General features: G+C 41.5%; 3 protein-coding genes across 9 annotated transcripts in view; all 3 read left to right on the top strand.

Annotated features, from left to right (window-relative positions):
- LOC137168421 (meiosis inhibitor protein 1-like) overlaps positions 1 to 2850 on the top strand; it is a 61157-nt gene extending 58307 nt beyond the window's left edge. For 2 of the 3 annotated variants that reach the window (XM_067570997.1, XM_067570996.1), the window contains 2 exons: positions 1575 to 1702; positions 2528 to 2850. In XM_067570997.1, coding sequence (XP_067427098.1) covers positions 1575 to 1702; positions 2528 to 2582 — 183 coding nt within the window. In that variant the 3' untranslated portion in view covers positions 2583 to 2850. Of the gene's footprint in view, positions 1 to 1574; positions 1703 to 2527 lie in introns of those variants that run through there. The other variant, XR_010924279.1, reaches the window with a different exon arrangement.
- A 140-nt stretch (positions 2851 to 2990) lies between these two features.
- LOC137168423 (coiled-coil domain-containing protein 134-like) lies at positions 2991 to 13076 on the top strand. 5 transcript variants are annotated; one of them, XM_067571003.1, is made up of 8 exons: positions 4209 to 4838; positions 5152 to 5306; positions 8093 to 8226; positions 8399 to 8520; positions 9773 to 9857; positions 10391 to 10572; positions 11758 to 11829; positions 12177 to 13076. In XM_067571003.1, exons 3-8 carry the CDS (start codon positions 8124 to 8126, stop codon positions 12300 to 12302), a joined length of 690 nt encoding a protein of 229 aa, XP_067427104.1. In that variant the 5' UTR covers positions 4209 to 4838; positions 5152 to 5306; positions 8093 to 8123; the 3' UTR covers positions 12303 to 13076. The 5 variants fall into 5 exon arrangements, with proteins under 5 accessions (XP_067427106.1, XP_067427102.1, XP_067427104.1 ...); XM_067571005.1 differs by lacking the exons at positions 4209 to 4838; positions 5152 to 5306 and adding an exon at positions 2991 to 4197 and having other exon boundaries at positions 8096 to 8226; XM_067571001.1 differs by lacking the exons at positions 4209 to 4838; positions 5152 to 5306 and adding an exon at positions 2991 to 4197.
- Positions 13077 to 13403: 327 nt separating this feature from the next.
- LOC137168422 (uncharacterized) lies at positions 13404 to 17911 on the top strand. Its single transcript, XM_067571000.1, has 2 exons — positions 13404 to 13574; positions 14976 to 17911. The coding sequence occupies exons 1-2, from the start codon at positions 13553 to 13555 to the stop codon at positions 17021 to 17023; spliced, it is 2070 nt and encodes a 689-aa protein (XP_067427101.1). The 5' UTR covers positions 13404 to 13552; the 3' UTR covers positions 17024 to 17911.
- The last annotated feature ends 267 nt before the right edge of the window (positions 17912 to 18178 follow it).

The following is an 18178-nucleotide window of genomic DNA, read 5'->3' as shown; positions in this document are numbered from 1 at the left end:
CCACTGCTCGCCCCCACGCCCCCACCCCCTCGTCTTTTTTAAAAATGAGTCAAGAAGCCGTCAGCAAAGCCTAACTTTACGTTTAACATTATCAAATGAAGATAAATGTCCTCCCCTCTTCCCAGTAATGTTTCTGTCTTTCCTCATGGCAGGATTGTACAGCTTTACAGGTTGCGTTTCTCCAAAAGTTGATTCTGGTTTAACTCTATCGCCACGGCGTCCCTGCGGCCCCCACCCCCGCAGCCTCAACACACAACCCGTCTGCTTTGGGCTGGGAGGCTGGTGCTGCGTGCATATTGAAACCATGACAGGGAAAAAGTCATTGTCTCTCAATGAAAAACATCTCCTTGAAGCTTATGACAAACTGCCAAAAACGAGCCAATGAGATGCAGCAGTGACACAACAAGCGTTTGAAACAGCTGTTCTGTATTTTGAAACAGTCAATGAAATTCAATAAATAGCAAAGCTCCCCGTTTCATTACTTTATATTCATGTAATAAATATACAAATGTTAATTAGATGGTAATCTGCATGAGAAATTAAGAAAAAAAAACGGCTACAATAATCATCAGCTTATAGTGATCAATTTAACCCAGTTGGATGTGATCACTATAAGCGGTTTCTACTGTACTATTTTCATGTAAAGAAGATTGAATTTACCAGTGTCTGTAATGTTCTCCACCAACTTTAACATGCGGCTATCATTCACAGTTTCACAGTGATGTGATTAAGTATTCACTCACATACTCTGAAATCCTTAAGCAGGTCTCTCAACCTCTGATTTTTACATAGGAGCTTATCAGTGGCAGCTCTGTTATTTGCACTTGGACTCACAATCTTTCCCTTTTGGGACTGTTTGTACCTGCAGGGTATGCACTGTAATCTTTTAACTTTTGAAAAGTTTTCTCTTGATTGTGATTTTTTTTTTTAACAAGATTTTCATTTCTTGATTGTTTAAGACAAGTGTTCATTCTTTTTTGTTGCCTAAAGTATATAGTTACATCTACAGTGTAGCTATATGCTTTCTCACAGGCTTAAGGCACATTTTTATCTACTGTATGTGACTGTGACAGCTGAAAGAAATAGTTTTGTTTTTGCAGTAGAAGAGGTTCCTGTCTTGCTTACTTATTTAGCGCTCTGCAAATCCTGTGTGTGTGTGTGTGTGTGTGTATGTGTGTGTGAGTCTCTCTGCTCCCACTTGTACGCTGTAACTATAAACACAAATTTGGCTTTTTTCAGCTTGTCTAAGCATTTTGTTTTTTAAGTGGATCGCTGGTTGTGTTATGGTTAAAAATTTATTTTCTCTAGTTTTCTGACAATTTTAACAACCACTTAGAAAAAAAAGACCTTAAGCCTCTTTTCTCTGATTTGGACATTTTCTTCTTTTTTCCTCTTATATGGTTTTTCTTCTCACCCTCCTCTTCACTGTCTATTAACCTTTAGTCCCAGTATCGGCATTATGTCCTGTGCTCATTCTCTTCTCATTACTTCATATGCTTCTTCTTTCTCCTGCTGTGTCCCTCCTCTCCCTTTTAACTCAAAATAAAACTCTCCCTCTTCTTTCATCCATTCAGATCCAGAGCAGTGTCCTGCAGCCGCCACCCACAGAGGAGCACAAGCAGAGAGTGAGGAGTGTGATAGAGTCCCTCGAACCACAGTCGCCCACCGAGATCTGCAGCCCCAGTCTGCCCAGCAACGTCCTGTATCCCTCACCTGAAGTGAAACACGCTCATTCACACCTCAGACCTGTACAACACACACACAGCCTGACATCCTGCACCTTGTACATAGTGAAACTACAGCAGCTGACACTCTGCAAAAAAAAACCCTGAATACACCCCTGTAAGTATCTGACAAGTGTTGTAAAAGCTGCAACACATACACACCTGCACACAATCTCAGCACCCGAAACCGTACTTCAAACGTCAGCAAGGCTTCTTCATTGATTTTCTGTGGCAATTTATTGAATGTCTGTTGTGCTTTTCACTTAATCCCTTTGAAAGTGTGTTGTACAACACAAAGTCGTTACTGTATTTCAGTCAGAGTCCGTATTTAAAGGCTCAGTACATCTGTCACACACACAGACTCACACCCACCCGCACACTCTCATGTACTCAGTTTCTGTCTGTTCAGTTTGATAGTAGCTTTGTTGGCCACTGTTACATAAAAACAATATTATCATATCACATTGATAGTGAATAAATACACCGAGGACAAGTGGAATGCTCAACTATGATTGAAGCAGTAGTTAAATAAAACATTCACTTATTAAAAATATTTTGAGCTTCTGTTCATCAAACAGGAGATATTAGCTAAATATCTGTTAATTTTGCAGCACATAGTTATACTTGCTTCTCAAATTATCTCACTAGTGGAAATTTGGGAGAATGGAAATATTTCAATTTCTGTGTCGTGTGTTCCCATTTTAATAATCAGATTATTAAATTCTCTCTCTTTCTCAAACATAAACAGACACCTGCAGTACTTTTCTCACCGTGCTTCATTGTTCCTTAACTCTTTGCTTCAGGTGTGTTGGAGATGTGTCCATCTGTCTGTCTGACTTCACAGTGACAGCAGATTGATGTTCCAGCAAACTGATTCATACATTTTAGAAATTATTACGCCATCAGTTTGCCAGTTCGTTTCATCGTTCATTATTTTCACTTTTCCTTGATTCCTTTTGTTTTTCTGTTGTGCTATTTAAGCAGCACGTGTGCCTGCCTAAATTTTAGTGTCACAGTTAAAGAATTTATTGCATGTATTTGTTCATTGACAGTAGTTCATATTTACTGGCAGTGCTAAAGAAAAGTTGAATAAACTAATATCGTTTGTCATTAAAAGGGAATTCAACACTGAACAAAAAAATCTGATCAAAAACTCATTTTCCAACAAAGCACACATGATAGTTTTCATGTGATATGATACCATTAAATACACTATACCAGTGTCTCTATTATTTTCTAGACCACTCAAAGACACGGTCAGTCACAGAACAACATTTGAATATTTTTGTATTTATATAAAATGACTTTTTCATTAATTTTACAGCTCTGGAGTGATAGAAGTGTTCAAGGTGAATTCTTTTCACTTCATAGAGGTACAAATCACATTGAATGAATACCCAAATAAGCGGTTGGCCACGTCATGGCAGTAACTAGCTTTACCCTACTCAAACTTCAATTCTTTTTTTTTTCTTTTTTTTTAAACCATGCCCAGGGACAAGGTTTTGTCCCACTGACGGTTACATGACCTTGCACTGGGATGACTGATTACCCGCACACCTTCACAAAGCAGTTTGTAAGTGTGGCACCCTACAGGCAACTGGCAAGTTTGACAGTCACACATACTGGTATGTATGTCATGGGAGCTGAAAGTCAAACTGGCTGTGCACCTCAGAGCAGTGTTGGGTGATGATGTCTGGATGTCTGGTGTGGATCTCAGGCATCCTAGGAAGAAAATAAAAAACGTTCCTATTACTTCAGTAAAACTCAGGGAGAGCAAGTGGACTTCTCATGTACATTTAATTCAAAGTAAATAAGGCTTTCCTTTTTCAAAATAGGCACCTAAATATTCATGTGGTCAACACAATAAGCTTTAAAAATGATCATCAACACAGCCCCTGTCATCCACTGTACTTGAGTACTGCTGGAGATACAGCATCTTATTGAATTTTAAATCCCCCCCTTATATCACCTAGCGTGTAGCCTACATCTTTTAATCCTCTTTCTATTTATGTCATTTTATAGAAAGTGATCTTAACAAAATGTGGCTGGCAAGATGTCAGCATTAAAGCATCAGCATATGAGAGGAAGCAGATTGAGGGAAACGGGAACGGAACGCACTCCCTTGTTTTCTTTTTTTTCATGTGGTGTCCCTTGCTAAATCCTCCGTGTGGAAACCACATCCTCCGCCGCGTTTTACACCCGCTCGCTGTCATTCGTCCAAGGCGAGCCAGCCGGTGTGATCGTGGCACTGGCGGAGTGGAGGAGCGAGAGCCGCATGTAAATGAACACCTCCACCTTCGTGTTGCTGTCACCTGAGGATCCACCGGGACAAATTGACTGTCCCGTCCTCCTCCTCGGCGAGCTGACCTTTAAGGTTTTGTGCGCAGATAAAAAGGTTAAACTGCACTACTTTGGACTGAACGCTGGCCGCTAATCGCTGCCGTGTGGCGCCGCCGTCTCTCGCTACAACACGGTGAGTGATCCGGGAGTTTGTAGCCGTAATGTCCAGCGCTTTATCGGTCGGATCTACTGTGCTGGCCGCTGGCTGATGGACACGGCGGGGCATACAGCTGCGATGACCGGCGGAATCGATTTGTCGAGGAGCGACTTCAAATGCTTAGTTAATTCTCTCAAGCGCACCCCTTAATGAAGCATTACATAAATATTTTAATGTATTATTGTGGAGTTGATGTATATCATCATTAGATGTGATCTTACACCCATGTCTCATTACATTCTCGTAATTATTGGCTTAAAATTAAGTAAATAAACTCATAATTTCCTGTAGACATTCGCGCGGGTCAGGTAGGGGACACGCAATCAATTAAGCAATCTGTAATTGATGGTCCACATGACAGCCTTTATTCAGACCCAGCCATCATCATCACCATTACGCATGTCCGTGGCTGTGCCTCTGCATGAATAATGACAGGGAGAGTCTCGCAGATGCAAGCAGAGAGTGAGAGAGACATGATGTGTCAGTCCTTGAACCTCAAACCTCCCACAGCAAGCTTGCAGCCTGAGGGGAATCTGGATTCACTCCTGCTGCACATCCAGCTGTCTGATAGGCATCTCTCTCCCTCCATCCTCTGTTGAGCTGCTTACACCTCAAGGGTCAGTTTTGCTTCCTAAAATTAATGTCACAGTTGGCTGGTTATCAATTTGGACTGTTTCCCACTCTTGATTGAAGATTATTTTTAGAATTTTTTTTTCTTGTCCTGCTGGGATTAGAGATGTAGTAGAAATGCAAAGCATTGGATTGCAGGATATCAGATGCGTGTTTTCACACTACTGGGAATTCAAACAGCAGAGTGGAGCTATCTTCACGGGTCTGTAGTATGATTAGATATGGCAGCCTACTTATTTGACAAAGCTGGGGAACCTGGATCCCCCACACAGGAAATAAACTTAAGCCTCTCTGCCACAGGAGATTGTTGTTGGCAGAGAAGAAAATTTCCTCCGGCCAAGAGATTTACGTGGGCTTACACGGCCTCAGCAAGAACTACTCTGCCTTCAGACCTCCCCGCGGCAAAGACACCTCGCCTAACTTGTGTGCCACAGTGACAGACCAAATCTGAACCAGTGAGTCAGCTGGAAGGAAATCCACCCAGTTTAGGACTGAGTAGGGGAGAATACGACAGTGCATCTTCTTGCAGGGCAGCTGAGTTGTATTGATGGTCCTACAGTACGTGTTCAAGGCTGATGTGTGTACTCTGTATATGCCTCTGGCAAAAAAAAAAAAAGGTGGGGAATGTAGAGATGACCTCCTTGCTGCTGTTATGGCCACAGGCTATCACTAAGGTGTTAGTGGTCTATCTGTCAAAGGTCTCATTTCTCACCAAACGGCCCAGCATGCAGTTAAGGTGCACTGAAGATAATATTTTCTGTCAGCAGGTAATCCACAGCTTCAACTAACGATTATTTTCATAATCTTTTAATGAGCTGAGAAGTTGTTTTTTTTCTACTAAATGATTAAATAGCTGAAGAAATGGCTTTCACAATTTCTCACAGCCCACATTGATGTCTTCAATTTGCATATTTTGTCCAACCAACAGTCCAAAACCTGAAGATTTTTCATTTATTGTCACATATGACAAAAAAAAGCAGCAAATCCTCACATTTGAGACGCTGAATCCAAAGAATATTTGGCTTTTTTGCCTGAAAAATTACAAAAAATGTATTATTTGATTATCAAAATAGTTGCAGATTAATTTGCTGCCGATCAACTAATTGAATCGATGAATCGTTGCAGTTCTGAGAGAATTGTTTCTGCAGTGTGCAGCAATGTGCATCAGTCACTCTCATTTGGTCGAGCTATAGCCAAGTGTAATATGATCTTAAAACATGAGTGCTTCACTGCTAGATTTTCCAATGAGTAAGATTTTCTAAAATAATCGCTCTGTTTAATTAGCGTTGCCTGCTTACAGTTAATAGATGCATTTAGACCCTAATTTCTGCCCATGCCACATTAGAGATGATTGATCCGCCCCTAATGTCCTTCTTATTCTACTTCCTAAAGTCTCAGCACTTTGCCCTATTGCATGGAAACGTTAGCAGCTGCTGGATATACAGCATGTGTTGACTGCACTAAATTGTGCCAGTGGCGATAACTATTTTGCTCATAAATATCTGTCAGAGCTATATAGCTGCCTGCTTGGAAGTACACAGGAAACATCAAATAACCCGGCGAGCTGCTGCCACAGGAGAGACAAGGCCCGCTTTCCCTGGCTGTTATCAAGAAATATTGAGGCTTTCGACTAGCACTTAAGGATATTTAGTGCAGCATTTCTCAGAAAGCTGGGAAGCAACCCAAAAGATGTTCTCAGAATGCACAAATTGGCCTTAATCGAACATTGTCTTCACTCAGCTGTCTCGAGGAACACTTTTTTTCTGCTGACAGAGTGAGAAAGGAAGTTGCGTTTCAGTTATATTTTTAAATAAGAGACTTTGATGACCACAGACCTCTTAAAGTCAGCTGCAACAAAAGGGAGTCAGTCTGCTTTCTTTTTCATTACAGACTTCTATGTCTCCTCAACTGTAAGATTACAGTCCTCATCATGCTGCTGTCCTCTTAAGAGGGATAGTGTATGTCTAGGAGCATATGCTTTCTCTCTCATTTGAGCGAGTTTCTTAAGGGGGCACATTCAGTCTAAATTAACATTCACACCTCGAGACTTTTGCTCACTTCCTAGTCCTTCAGATTCAAGACTCAGCAGCCGGGCTTGTAAAGATTAATTTTGTCAGTGCAAAATCAAGTCCCTCGTGCTCATTATCCTCTCACACAGCCTCCTCTATCTTGCACTGGCTCTCCTATCTTTGCGTCTCTCAGTTTTACCGTAGTGTCTTAGCAAAGGTAGATGAAATATTCACCAGAAAAGCTGTTGTTTCCCGCAGGGTCTTCCCCCTCTGCCCCACCCCTTCCCAACGCCTCAACACTCCTCCTCTCATCTCTTGCCTCCCGTCCTCCTCCTCCTCCTCCTCCTCCTCCTCCTCCTCCTCCTCCTCCTCCTGCTTCTCACACTCTCACCCTCCCTGCACACGCCACACCCCCAGCTAAGCCCTGTACCTTACCCTCCTGCATCCTTCTGATAGTATCATTGATGGAGCCCTTGCTAAATTATGCATGAATTATGTAAATTATGTCTTGTAGCTTTTCGTCAACATTGTCCCCTCCTTTCCTCCCTCCAGTTACTTCTGTTTTCTGCTAATGTTTTCCTTAAAGTTTGGCTTTCATCAAATTTTCATTTGATCAGGCCCTATTTTTAGCTGTTTTATTTATCTTCTCGCTTTCATCCCTCCCTTTCAAATGTATAAAAAAGCCTCTGAGGGGAAGGAAGTTGCAGCTGAATGAAAATGTTGAAGAAGACCACTGCTTTGGATGGAGAGAGACCAGTAGGGACGAGGCAGAGGCGAAGCAGGAGCAGAGAGAGAGTCTCGTACAGAGAATGTAAAAGTTCCTCTAGGGATTATGCAAGTGCCAGACATCAGATGTGTCTTTTTAAAATGAACATAAGGAGCCCCTCTTCAAATGCCAGTTACCCTCTGGTGTTCCATATTGACCACTTATCCCCAGCATGTCTCTCTATTTTACATATTCCAAAAGTATCACAGGAGAGAGAGAGCCTTTCTAGCAGCTTTGGAAGAAGAAAAACCGCTTCATGAATAGTTCCAATGAAAGCTCATTGTTTTCAGATGACAGTGAAACCCCTTTTATCAAAAGAAAACGTGTTCGGCATGACGGTCACAGATTCTCTTTAGAGGTGGAGATGCACCTTCTGTATCCTTAAACAAATAGAAATTAGGCAACTACCAATACTTTGATGTTAAACAGTGTGATCTACATTTCCTGTTTTGTCATCTATGTTCAGAAGAGTGCCCCTCTGCTGCCATCTGCTGACCATGCGGAGTGTGTGTGCGGTGGTCCTGGCACTCGCCGCTGCCGCCCTCAGCTCTGCAGACTCCGACATGCACAGGCCGAGACACGACTCGAACCTGGAGATCTGTATCCTTCTGCTGCCAAAGGCGCAGGCATGTGTGTGGTTGCAAACTTGTCAGACCGTGTGCATGTGTGTGTGCACGTCACAGAGTGTGAACTTATGGGTGTGTGAGCGAGTTATTTACGCGAGTTATGCCCATGTGGAAAGTGTACGTTCTTCCTGATCTCTTCTTATCAGATAAGCGGCTGTTTGAGACCAAGAGGAAAGATCAGCTGAACGCGCTGAAGAATCTGGTCGAGCTGAACGACATCAACCAGCAGTACAAAATCATAGACATCATGCTCAAAGGACTCTTCAAGGTAGGGAGTGTGTGTCTGTGTTTGCTCTCAACATCACATGCTCACATCTGTCTGTGGGAAGCAGCAATTTCAAGCACAGACAAGGCCACAAGTATTATAAAAAGAAACCCCACTAACAACAACAGTTATTTCTAAGAGCTCAACCTTCTTGTGCTCTCAGCATATTGAAGGACAAGAAGGTTTTGCAGCTGAATCAAAGGCTTCGAATCAAATGATTACATTCATCAGCATGTTTCCTCGCATACATTTGAATGTTAATTCAGACTCAGCTGCTTGGAGTGCCATTCACTCGCACTGGGCTGAAGGCTTTGCTTTACAGTATGCCTCAGTTTCCCAGAGGACAGTTATCTATGCATCTGCGTGCCTCTCAAGGACGCCTAGCATAGTCAATCTTCAGTGGCTGAAATACATTGTCAGCATTTCTATACCTCTCTGTGTGTGTGTGAGACAGAGTGCTAAAGAGTGTTCCTGCTCATATCTCTTCCATGTGCTATCCTCATAAACACGTCACTGACTGTTTAATTTCAGTCGATGTCTGTGTAGTTTTTCTTTTTTAACAACAATATGACAAAGTGTGAAATCTCTCGTCTTTAACCTTAAGGGTCAGACAGTTTTCAAACAAGTCCCCAGTTTAATTATATTATCTGAAACCACTTATAATCAGGGTATCTGCAGGTCTTGAAAAGTCTTTAAAAAGCATTGATTTAGGTTTCCTCAAAAAAGGTTTAAAAAAAAAAAACAACAGGTATCTGAAAGTCTTAAATTTAATTCACAAAGGTCTAACATGTTTTTTCTAGCCTGCCTAATGCAGTAATGTTGATTATAAAATGTGATTTTAGCAAAACCTGGCTGGAAAATCCCCATTTCCATTGTTCCAGACCTCTGACCTTAAATGAATTACTTATTTTTTAATTGGTCCATCCATCCATTCTTTTTCTGCTCCTTATCCACATGCAGGTCATGACAATAATGATGATGACAAAAAAGTTAAATAAATTTAAATAAATTGACATTTATTTCACATTGCACTTAATAAAAAATTCAAGGCCTCATTATCCCTAATGGTTTTTAATGATATCTCTCATACTTTGACTGTGAAACAGGAAAATTAAAGTGCTTTCTTTGTGGTATTAAAATGTCAAATTGAACTAGGTGAAGTCTGCAGAAACCATGTGTTATGAACTGCTCTAGATTCAAAACCTGATGTGTAAAGTAAGTAAACCTGGCTATTGAGCTATTTTTCTCATTTAAGGTGTTGGAGGACTCGAGACAAATCCTGGTTGCAGCCAACATGCACCCTGACGACCCGTTCCCCATGGATGATAAGATCAAAGAAGGTCTGATTCGCTTTTACACCTCAGCTGTTTCATCATTACATTTTTTCAATGTCTCTTTCTCCTGCTCTCCTTATACCAGCCGCTTTATCTAGCAGCATCTCTAATGTGTCTTTCACACTTTCTCACTTCTGTCTCCACCTCTGACTGGTTTGTCTTGTGCTGTGTTACCTGTCTCCAAAAGCTATACCTCTGTCAGTCTTTTTTTCCTCTCATCTTTATCCGCTTTTGGTGCCAGCGGGTGCCAATGATATCAGCTCTCTTTTTTTTAACGTCTGTCTGAATGTCATGAACATCAGCTTCCCTGCTCTTAAGGCTTATTCAACCCCATCACCACCTATTTGAGTGTTCCCGAACAACATCAACCGTTGCTTGAGCTGCGCTCTTCCCTTTGTTCTTATTTATCAGCATGTTCTGTGTGTTTTGTCAGCACAAATGTATCTTCAAAATCATCAAAATTGTCCTTCTCTGCCTCATTTCTTCTAATTAACCTGCCTACTCGTTTCTCTCTTTCCTCTCTCTATAAATCTCTGCAGCTTACTCCCATGTGGTGGAGAATACAGCATTCTTTGGTGACGTGGCGTTGCGTTTTCCCCGTATTGTGCACCACTACTACGACCGGAACGCTGACTGGGGAGGTCTACTACGCTGGGGGCTGAATTTCTGTAACCAGACAGGGGTTTTCACCGGAGGAGCCCACCAACACGTACTCACACTTGTAAGACAAGAGAATAATCTATCCTGTCCATGCTGTAACTGTTACCCGTTGACAGTCATGGTAACAGTCATTTCATAATCCACTGATAAGGATTCAAGGTTTGAAGGCCAACTGTTAAAGCCTTGCTTTTTGACCGGCTGCATTTAAAGATTGTGATATCTCCATTCAACAGAGCTTAACAGAAAGAGTGTTGTTGCCTGTTGTTGCTGAAAATGTGGAGCTAATGTGGTTTCGGGCTAAAAGTAAAGGCCTTGAAAATATAGAAATGAGTCATTCTTTCAACTAGCGCCTGCGTGTAAGGTTAACATGGGTTTTAATATTGATGACTGAATCAGTTTAGCCTTGTTTTATAATTTCCTGCACATACATAGTGCTTTTATACATTTCGGAGGACAGAAATTTAATTGAATTGGGTTGAACTGAACCGTGAGCAAAATGTTAGATATGATGATGCATCAAATCTTTGCTGGAAGAAATGAATTGAGCAGAATCATCGGTGGATTTATTAGTTATAGCCCTATTGTGGAGTCTAGATGCAGAATTCAATATAAGTGTATGTTGAAACAAAAACCTTTTTTCCTGCAGGAGAGTATAGTGTAAAGACTGCAACATAAAGCACAATTGTATAAATGTGACTAATAGACACAGAAACTACAGAACCAACATAGTTCAGGTGATTCGATAGATATGGAGATTTTAGTATAATCTGCTGTCATGTTAGTGTGCAATACATTCTTATTGTCAGTCTGTGGTATGACTGCAAAATGAGTTGTTTGTCATCACATTTGTCCATGATGCATTGTGGCCTTTGAATCTTTAAAGAGCGAGGCAAATCAAATGGGTATTCCCTGTTTGTGGGGGTTAATGAACTAAACTCTTGCAGGATTAATCTGTGACCTTAGCAATGTGCCAAGAGGATTATATACTGGATTAATTCTGAGACTTGAAGCAGCAGCCGTCAGCACCCCGAAAGCGTTCATTCAGCCCTCACTTGTGCCTCAGTAGTTTTTGATCCCCTTCTCTCAAATTCACACAATGCTGAAACATGAAAAGAGGCTAAAATGTAGATTTTGTCTGTAACTTCCTGTTAATTGTATCATACTGCTTTTTAGCTGTAGAATAAGTGATGTGACAGTGTCTCCTCATCTCCTCTTTTGTCATCTGTCTATTCCTCTCATCTCTCAGATGTCACAGGAGCTGGGAATAACAGAGAAATCCCCAGACTTTATGAATCCTTACCGCACAGAGAGAGACGATGTGAGTAAGATGCATACATGTTCCCCACTCATGCATGATCATCCTGTCGTCATGCATGTGTGGTAACTCTAGTGACCGCTCTTAATGACTTCTCCATCACCCTTTAATATTCAGCCACATACAGCCACTAGTACTCACCTAATAACCACCTTCTAACATCCTGGAGATTGTGTAGTTACACCTTCACCTTACACCAGAAATAACAACATGGAGTGTAAGAGGGACACACACACAATTACAGACTCTTGCTTTATCATGCTGTCTTCATAAAAAGTCCTTTATCTAAGCATTATGTTTCACACAGCTGTGCCAAGAATCTGTCTCTCGCCCTTTTTCATCTGCTTCAGGTGCTTCACACCGCTGAGGCTTTCCAGAAGATCCTGAGGGAGGAAGAGAAGAGGAGGAGGAAGGAAGAGAAGAGGAAAGAAATCAGGAAAGGCCCTCGCATCTCCCGCTCTCGCAACGAGCTATAGCGCCGCACCTCAGTGCTGGCGGAGAGCAGAGCAGAGCAGAGAAGAGGAGAAGAAGAAGAAGGAGCATACGCACAGTCCACAAGGGATGGCTTGACTTGTAGACGCTGATGACAGTGAAGGAAGTAAAAGCTGTCCTCACTTGTACAAAAGCAAGGTGCTCAAGAGAGGAACCCTCAATGTGACACAAAAAAAGAAGTGAAGTGGAGGTTAGTCAGTTTCTGACAAAGGCCTGTATTGCTGTACTTCTACAGTGATTTATAATTGGAAAATATAACGTACAAGAGGTAAAAGACGCCTCGGGGATAAGAGTTGATAAGGGAAACTCATTTTTGATAACTTAAAGATTACATAACTGTACTTTGGAATATAATTCATTTTAGTATAATAAATTTGCTTCAAAACTTTGCAAATACCACTGTATTGTGTCTGGTCTAGATTTAATGTGTCTAAAACCCATATGCTTTAAATACGTGTGGGTGCCAAATATAAATTTGACTTCACCTCATTAAATGCAGACAGTTTCTGATTAGGTTAAGCTTGAAATGATGATGGAATATAGTTTTATGTTAATCTTTTTTTGTGTGTTTTTAAGTAATTCTTATTTTATCACTGTCACAGGGATCGTCCATGAATTTTCCGTTTACATACTGTATTTGGCAATCTCTCAGTAGTTTTAAGTTCTTTTTACACCAGTCCCTGTAGTTGTTAGTCAATACAAGTTATTTTATCCTGTTGGAAAAACTGTCATTCACAAATACAGTATGTGACCCTTCATCCTGCAGCCCTGCATCTGTTTCTTTGTTATGCATAAAAAGTCGGTTGTATAGTTGTTGTTTTTTCTGGAAAGTAACATATTTTAATGGTTTAGATCTATGGAACTGAGATTGATGTAATTTTGAAATAGTATTACGACTGTTAAAAAACTATATGTATATTCAGAGAAAGAATATCATTGCTGCAGAATGAACAAGCCATTTTGTTATTTACTGAAATAAAGTGACTGATATGTACAAAGAAAATGTATGTCAGTCCCATTTGTGTGTGTGTGTGTGTGTAGTTGAGCAGATCAGCCAACAGAGGGCAGCCCGACACCAAACATACTTCCTACAAATCAACTCCAGTTTTTTTGTTTGGGCTGAACAGTTTAGTTTGAGCTCAACTTCGCATGTAGCTTCGGCTACATTCAGAAGATGCTAATAGCAGGAGCTTGAATGCAGAGAAGAAACATCCTCCTTTAGCCAGACCGAGAGATGTCTAACAACGTGGACTCAGGTAAAATAACCTAATCTCTTCCTGTCTTGACAATCAGTTTTCATTTCAATTTAGCGATATGCTAAAGCTAGCTTGCTAATGCTAAATTAGCAATTAGTTTGTAGTCAATATATGTTAAACTGTTATTTTAATGCTAGGTATTAAATGGTATAGGCTTACACCAGAGCATTTTGGATTAAAACTTGATGTCTGATCTTTAGTGTCAAGGTTGGTTTATTTTGGGTGGTATTATGCGATATAAATAGCAGCTAGCCTCACCACCTAGCGGTTAGTTGGTAGCTGTTTCCTCATTTCACTTGACTGAAGCTAATGTTAACCTATTGAGCTGTGATGTTTTGTTTCTGTGCAGAACCTTCCTGACAAACACTGACTTCACTAGACTTGTTAGCGACATAAAACAGGAGATTTTTTTAGAAGTCTCGATTGCTGTCTTTATTGGTGTAAAGTAGCTAAGTACATTTACTCAAATACTGCACTCAAGTATAATTTTGGGGTACCTGTACTTGAGCATTTCCAGTCGATCCTACTTTATACTTCCACTCCACTACATTTCAGAGGGGAATATTGTACTTTCTACTCCACTACATTTGACAGCTTTAGTTACTTTCCAGATGAAGGTTTGACACAATGGATAATATAACAAGCTTTTAAAATACAACACATTGTTAAAGCATCCACAACCTTTTTGGCTTTTGATGTCTTACAAAAAGCAGTGTGTAGTCAGGGTCACATTACAGATGTCTATGAGTTGTTAACAGCTCCACCAAATAGTGATTTTTCCCTCTAAACTTCTCACATGGTTTCATTTCAGTAAATGTTCAAATGATCCAATATTTCACCAAAAATCAAAGACTAGAGAAAAAGTCCAAAAACTGATAACAGATTTGTGTATCAGAACTTTGTTTTTTCTTCTTTCCTCTCCCATTAATCATCTCACAACCCATCTTGTCTGGTGACCCTTTGGAGGGGCCGGACCCCTAGGTTGGGAACTACTGGATTAAACTAGCTAACTGTATATAAAGTAGTTCAAACTAGCTCCACCTCCAACAGCTACAACAGTAACATGCTGCTTATACACTGATACTTCAGTATTAATAATCTAATGTCATATATAATAATGATATATCAGTTATTGCAGAACAAGTATTTTTACATTAATACTTTGAGTACATTTTGCTGCTAATACTTAAGTAGGATTTTTCATGCAGGACTTTTACTTGTAATGGAGTATTTTTACATAGTTATATTGGTACTTTTAAATAGAGGATCTGAGTACTTCTTCCACCACTAGCTGTATTTCAATTAATGAGGGAATGTATGGTTTATATTAGCTTATGTCCTTGCAATGAACATATTCAAAATTGAAATACCGTCAAGTTACAGACAATTTCTGTTGTGCAGTTTTTCCACCAGGGGATGAGGAAGAGAAAAAGGAGCCAGTTGGTATGGAGGCTGAGAAGGAAGAAGACGACTCTGGAACCAGATGGAGTGAAGAACTCAGGCTGGTCCTCATCGGAAAGACCGGATCTGGCAAGAGTGCGTCTGGAAACACCATCTTGGGCCGGAGGCAGTTCCTGTCACAGATTAGTGCCAGCTCTGTCACCCAGATTTGCGAGCAGGGGAGCTCTGAGCTCGCTGAGGAAGAGGACATGTTGGAGGATGGCCAGGCTGTCACACAGAGGAGGGTGAGGGGAGTCGCGGTGGTTGACATGCCAGGTTTTGGGGACACTCACCTTAGTGTGGAGCAGATTCATGCTGAGGTAGCCAAATGTGTGTCTCTCTCTGCCCCGGGCCCACACGCTTTCCTCCTGGTGGTGCCAGTAGGACGTTATACAGACAGTGAGAACCAGGCTGTCTGCGAGTTGAGCAAGATATTTGGGGAGGATGCAGTCCGTCACCACACACTGGTTCTTTTTACCAGGGGTGATGACCTAGAGGGCTTGGGGATAGAAGAGTACCTGAGGGAGACTGCACCTGCTGGGCTTAAGGCTCTGATTGACAGGTGTGGGGGCAGATACCATGTGCTCAACAACAAAGACCCCAGTAACACAGTGCAGGTTAAAGAACTCTTGTTGAAGGTGGACAAGATGGTGAAGGAGACTGACACAGGGTTTTATACCAATACCATGTTTTTAGAAGCAGAGGCTGCCATCAGGGAGGAGCAGAAAAGGATGCTGTGGGAGCGAGGGCAGGCAGAGGGGGAGGAACAAGGGGGAAACAACGACACAATGGAAGAACAGGCTAAACTTGCAAAACGAAGGAAGTGTGACTTGGAGTCTGACAAAACAGGGAGCAGTGAAATAGAATCACAAAGGCTCAGGAGGAGGCAGTTGGAGAGAGGAAATGAAGAGGATTTTATGCTGGAGAGATGGACAGAAGAGAGGGGTGCATTTAGCTTCCTGAGGGACAGAGTGGAGAGATGTAGGGACCAGTTCAGAAGCAGGCGTAGGGGCAGCAGCAGGGCTGTCGTCAGGCGACAGTCTCTCCGTTCATCCTTGATGCGGATGAGGAGAGAGGCTGCACTGTCTGCTAAGGTGCTGGAGAGAGTAAAGATCCTGGTGGCTGCCGGAGCCACAGGCCTGGCAGTGGGGGCAGTGTTTGGGGCAGCTGCCCCTCTAGCAGCTGCAGCCGGGGCGTCTCTTGTGGGGAACTCGGTTGGTTTTGCTGCAGGTCAGGTAGCTGGAATATCTGTAGTGGGAGGCACAGGTGTTGGGAAAGCTGTAGGGGCCATAGTAGCAGCAGCCTCAGGGAAAACTGCAGTGGCTCTGGGGGTAGCAACAGGTGGAGTTGTGGGTGGTTCTGTGGGAGCCATTGCAGGTGCTGAGGCTGCCAGTCCTGGGGAGGGCGCTCTGGATGCTCTTGGGCAGGTTAGCATCATAGGGGCCTCTGCCGTGGGGGTGGCAGCAGGTATTGGGGGCACAGTGGGAGCTGGAGCTGCTTTAGGCACAGCTCTGGGGGGAGCAGCTTCCAGTACAGCAGCCCTCAGTGGAGCTGAAACAGCAGCAGTGGGGACAGCGGGTGTAGCCAGTGCTTCTGTAGCTCAGAGTAGTTTAGCTTCAGCTGCTGGGCAGCATGCATTGGCCACGGTAGGAAGTGTAGGTGCAGGTACTGGGACTTCTCAGTGCACTGCAGCAGGGACAGCTCTAGTTCAGCAGGTGGCTGCTAATGTCCCAGCAGCAGTAGCTGGGTCTGCTGGTGATGTGTGTGGGTTAACAGGTCCCAGTGTGGCTTCAGTGGCCAGCAGGGTTGTGTCAGACCCCTGGGGCACTGTGGCAACAACAACACGCATCCTGAATGCAGTGGCTGAGATAGGCAAGGCTGCAGCAGGGATTGCCTTGGCTGGTGGTCTGGTAGTGAAAGTAGTAAAGGAAAAAGTCAGATGTGGCACAGGAACAACAGAAGCCAATTACTCAGAGAAGAAGTCTTATGAGATCTACTGGAACAAATAAATACAGGCTAACACTCCACTTGATTTATCTAATGAATTATTTTCTTAGTTTCCTCTTGTCAGATATATTTTTATCACCATGCATATGTAAACCACCTCAAAGATGTACAGGTGGCAGAATTCAGTATCATATATAACCATATATATATCATTTGTATAAGAAATAACCAATTATAATAGATAAAACAGAAAATGTGATAGCAGTTTGGGGCTGGTGAATGAGTCCAGTGACATTTACAATGCTGTGTGGGATGATAAAGGATATTAGGTTCACATTCTTGTGATACCTTTGCTTTATTTCTTTTTTTTAAAACACATTTTTTATCTAAATCAATTGTTATAAGGTTGTGATCCATCTTGCAGCTGGTTGGTCTGAAATCAGGTCTTAAGTCTTCATACAGATACAGAACAATATAAAAAGAAAATAAAAGAGAGATTTTCTTCTGGAAAGTGTGGGTTGTCACAGTTCAGCCTTGTAAACATTGTTAAATGACATGACTTTTCTAAAGGTTTAAATTGTTTCTCTTTTGGTCTTTCTAAAGAAGAATCACAGCACTATAAACTATCTGCAGGAAATTCTCTTAAGCACTATATTATTACAGTATTTGCTGGGTGAGATCAATATGTTCAATTAATGTAATTTATCTTATTACAGAAATGGGTATTGAAATGAACTGAAGGACTGATGTATTAAAAAGAAGCATTTTAAATTGCAAAATGTTTGCACTGACAGTTGTATTGCACATCCTGTAATATGTAAACCAGACAAGAGTTTTACAGTTATGTATTAACAGTTTTCAACTAGTTTAAATGTATCAACTGACAATCAGTGTGTTTAACTTTGTTGTAGTGAAATGAACAATAAAGACAGTATTCTTCCATGACTGCACATTTTAGCCTCATTTGTTGTGTTATCTTTTCAACTGTGGTACCATAACTTCATTTTATTAGAAAATTACTACAACACAGTTTCTCAATGTCAATTTTAGATGCTTTTGCAGGACTAGCGTATTGTGTGAGACTAGTTTTAATCCACTATACTTAAGATCTGATGGCTAGATGAAGTATGTATTAAACATTAATATAATGCATTTGTCTTAGTTATCTATATTAAAACTTACATATATTTTACAGCTAATATGTATTTATTTTTTTA

Source organism: Thunnus thynnus, chromosome 17, assembly GCF_963924715.1.
Source record: "Thunnus thynnus chromosome 17, fThuThy2.1, whole genome shotgun sequence".
NCBI classification, from domain to species: domain Eukaryota; kingdom Metazoa; phylum Chordata; class Actinopteri; order Scombriformes; family Scombridae; genus Thunnus; species Thunnus thynnus.
Note: the sequence above shows the minus strand (reverse complement) of the source record. Positions and strands in the feature narration are given on the sequence as shown.

Coding starts and splice junctions, on each gene's coding strand:
- LOC137168423 (XM_067571005.1), top strand. CDS start 8,124: ATGCGGAGTGTGTGTGCGGTGGTCCTGGCACTCGCCGCTGCCGCCCTC. Junction 9,858..10,390: donor GGATGATAAGATCAAAGAAG/GTCTGATTCGCT, acceptor AAATCTCTGCAG/CTTACTCCCATGTGGTGGAG. Junction 11,830..12,176: donor ACCGCACAGAGAGAGACGAT/GTGAGTAAGATG, acceptor CATCTGCTTCAG/GTGCTTCACACCGCTGAGGC.
- LOC137168422 (XM_067571000.1), top strand. CDS start 13,553: ATGTCTAACAACGTGGACTCAG. Junction 13,575..14,975: donor GTCTAACAACGTGGACTCAG/GTAAAATAACCT, acceptor TCTGTTGTGCAG/TTTTTCCACCAGGGGATGAG.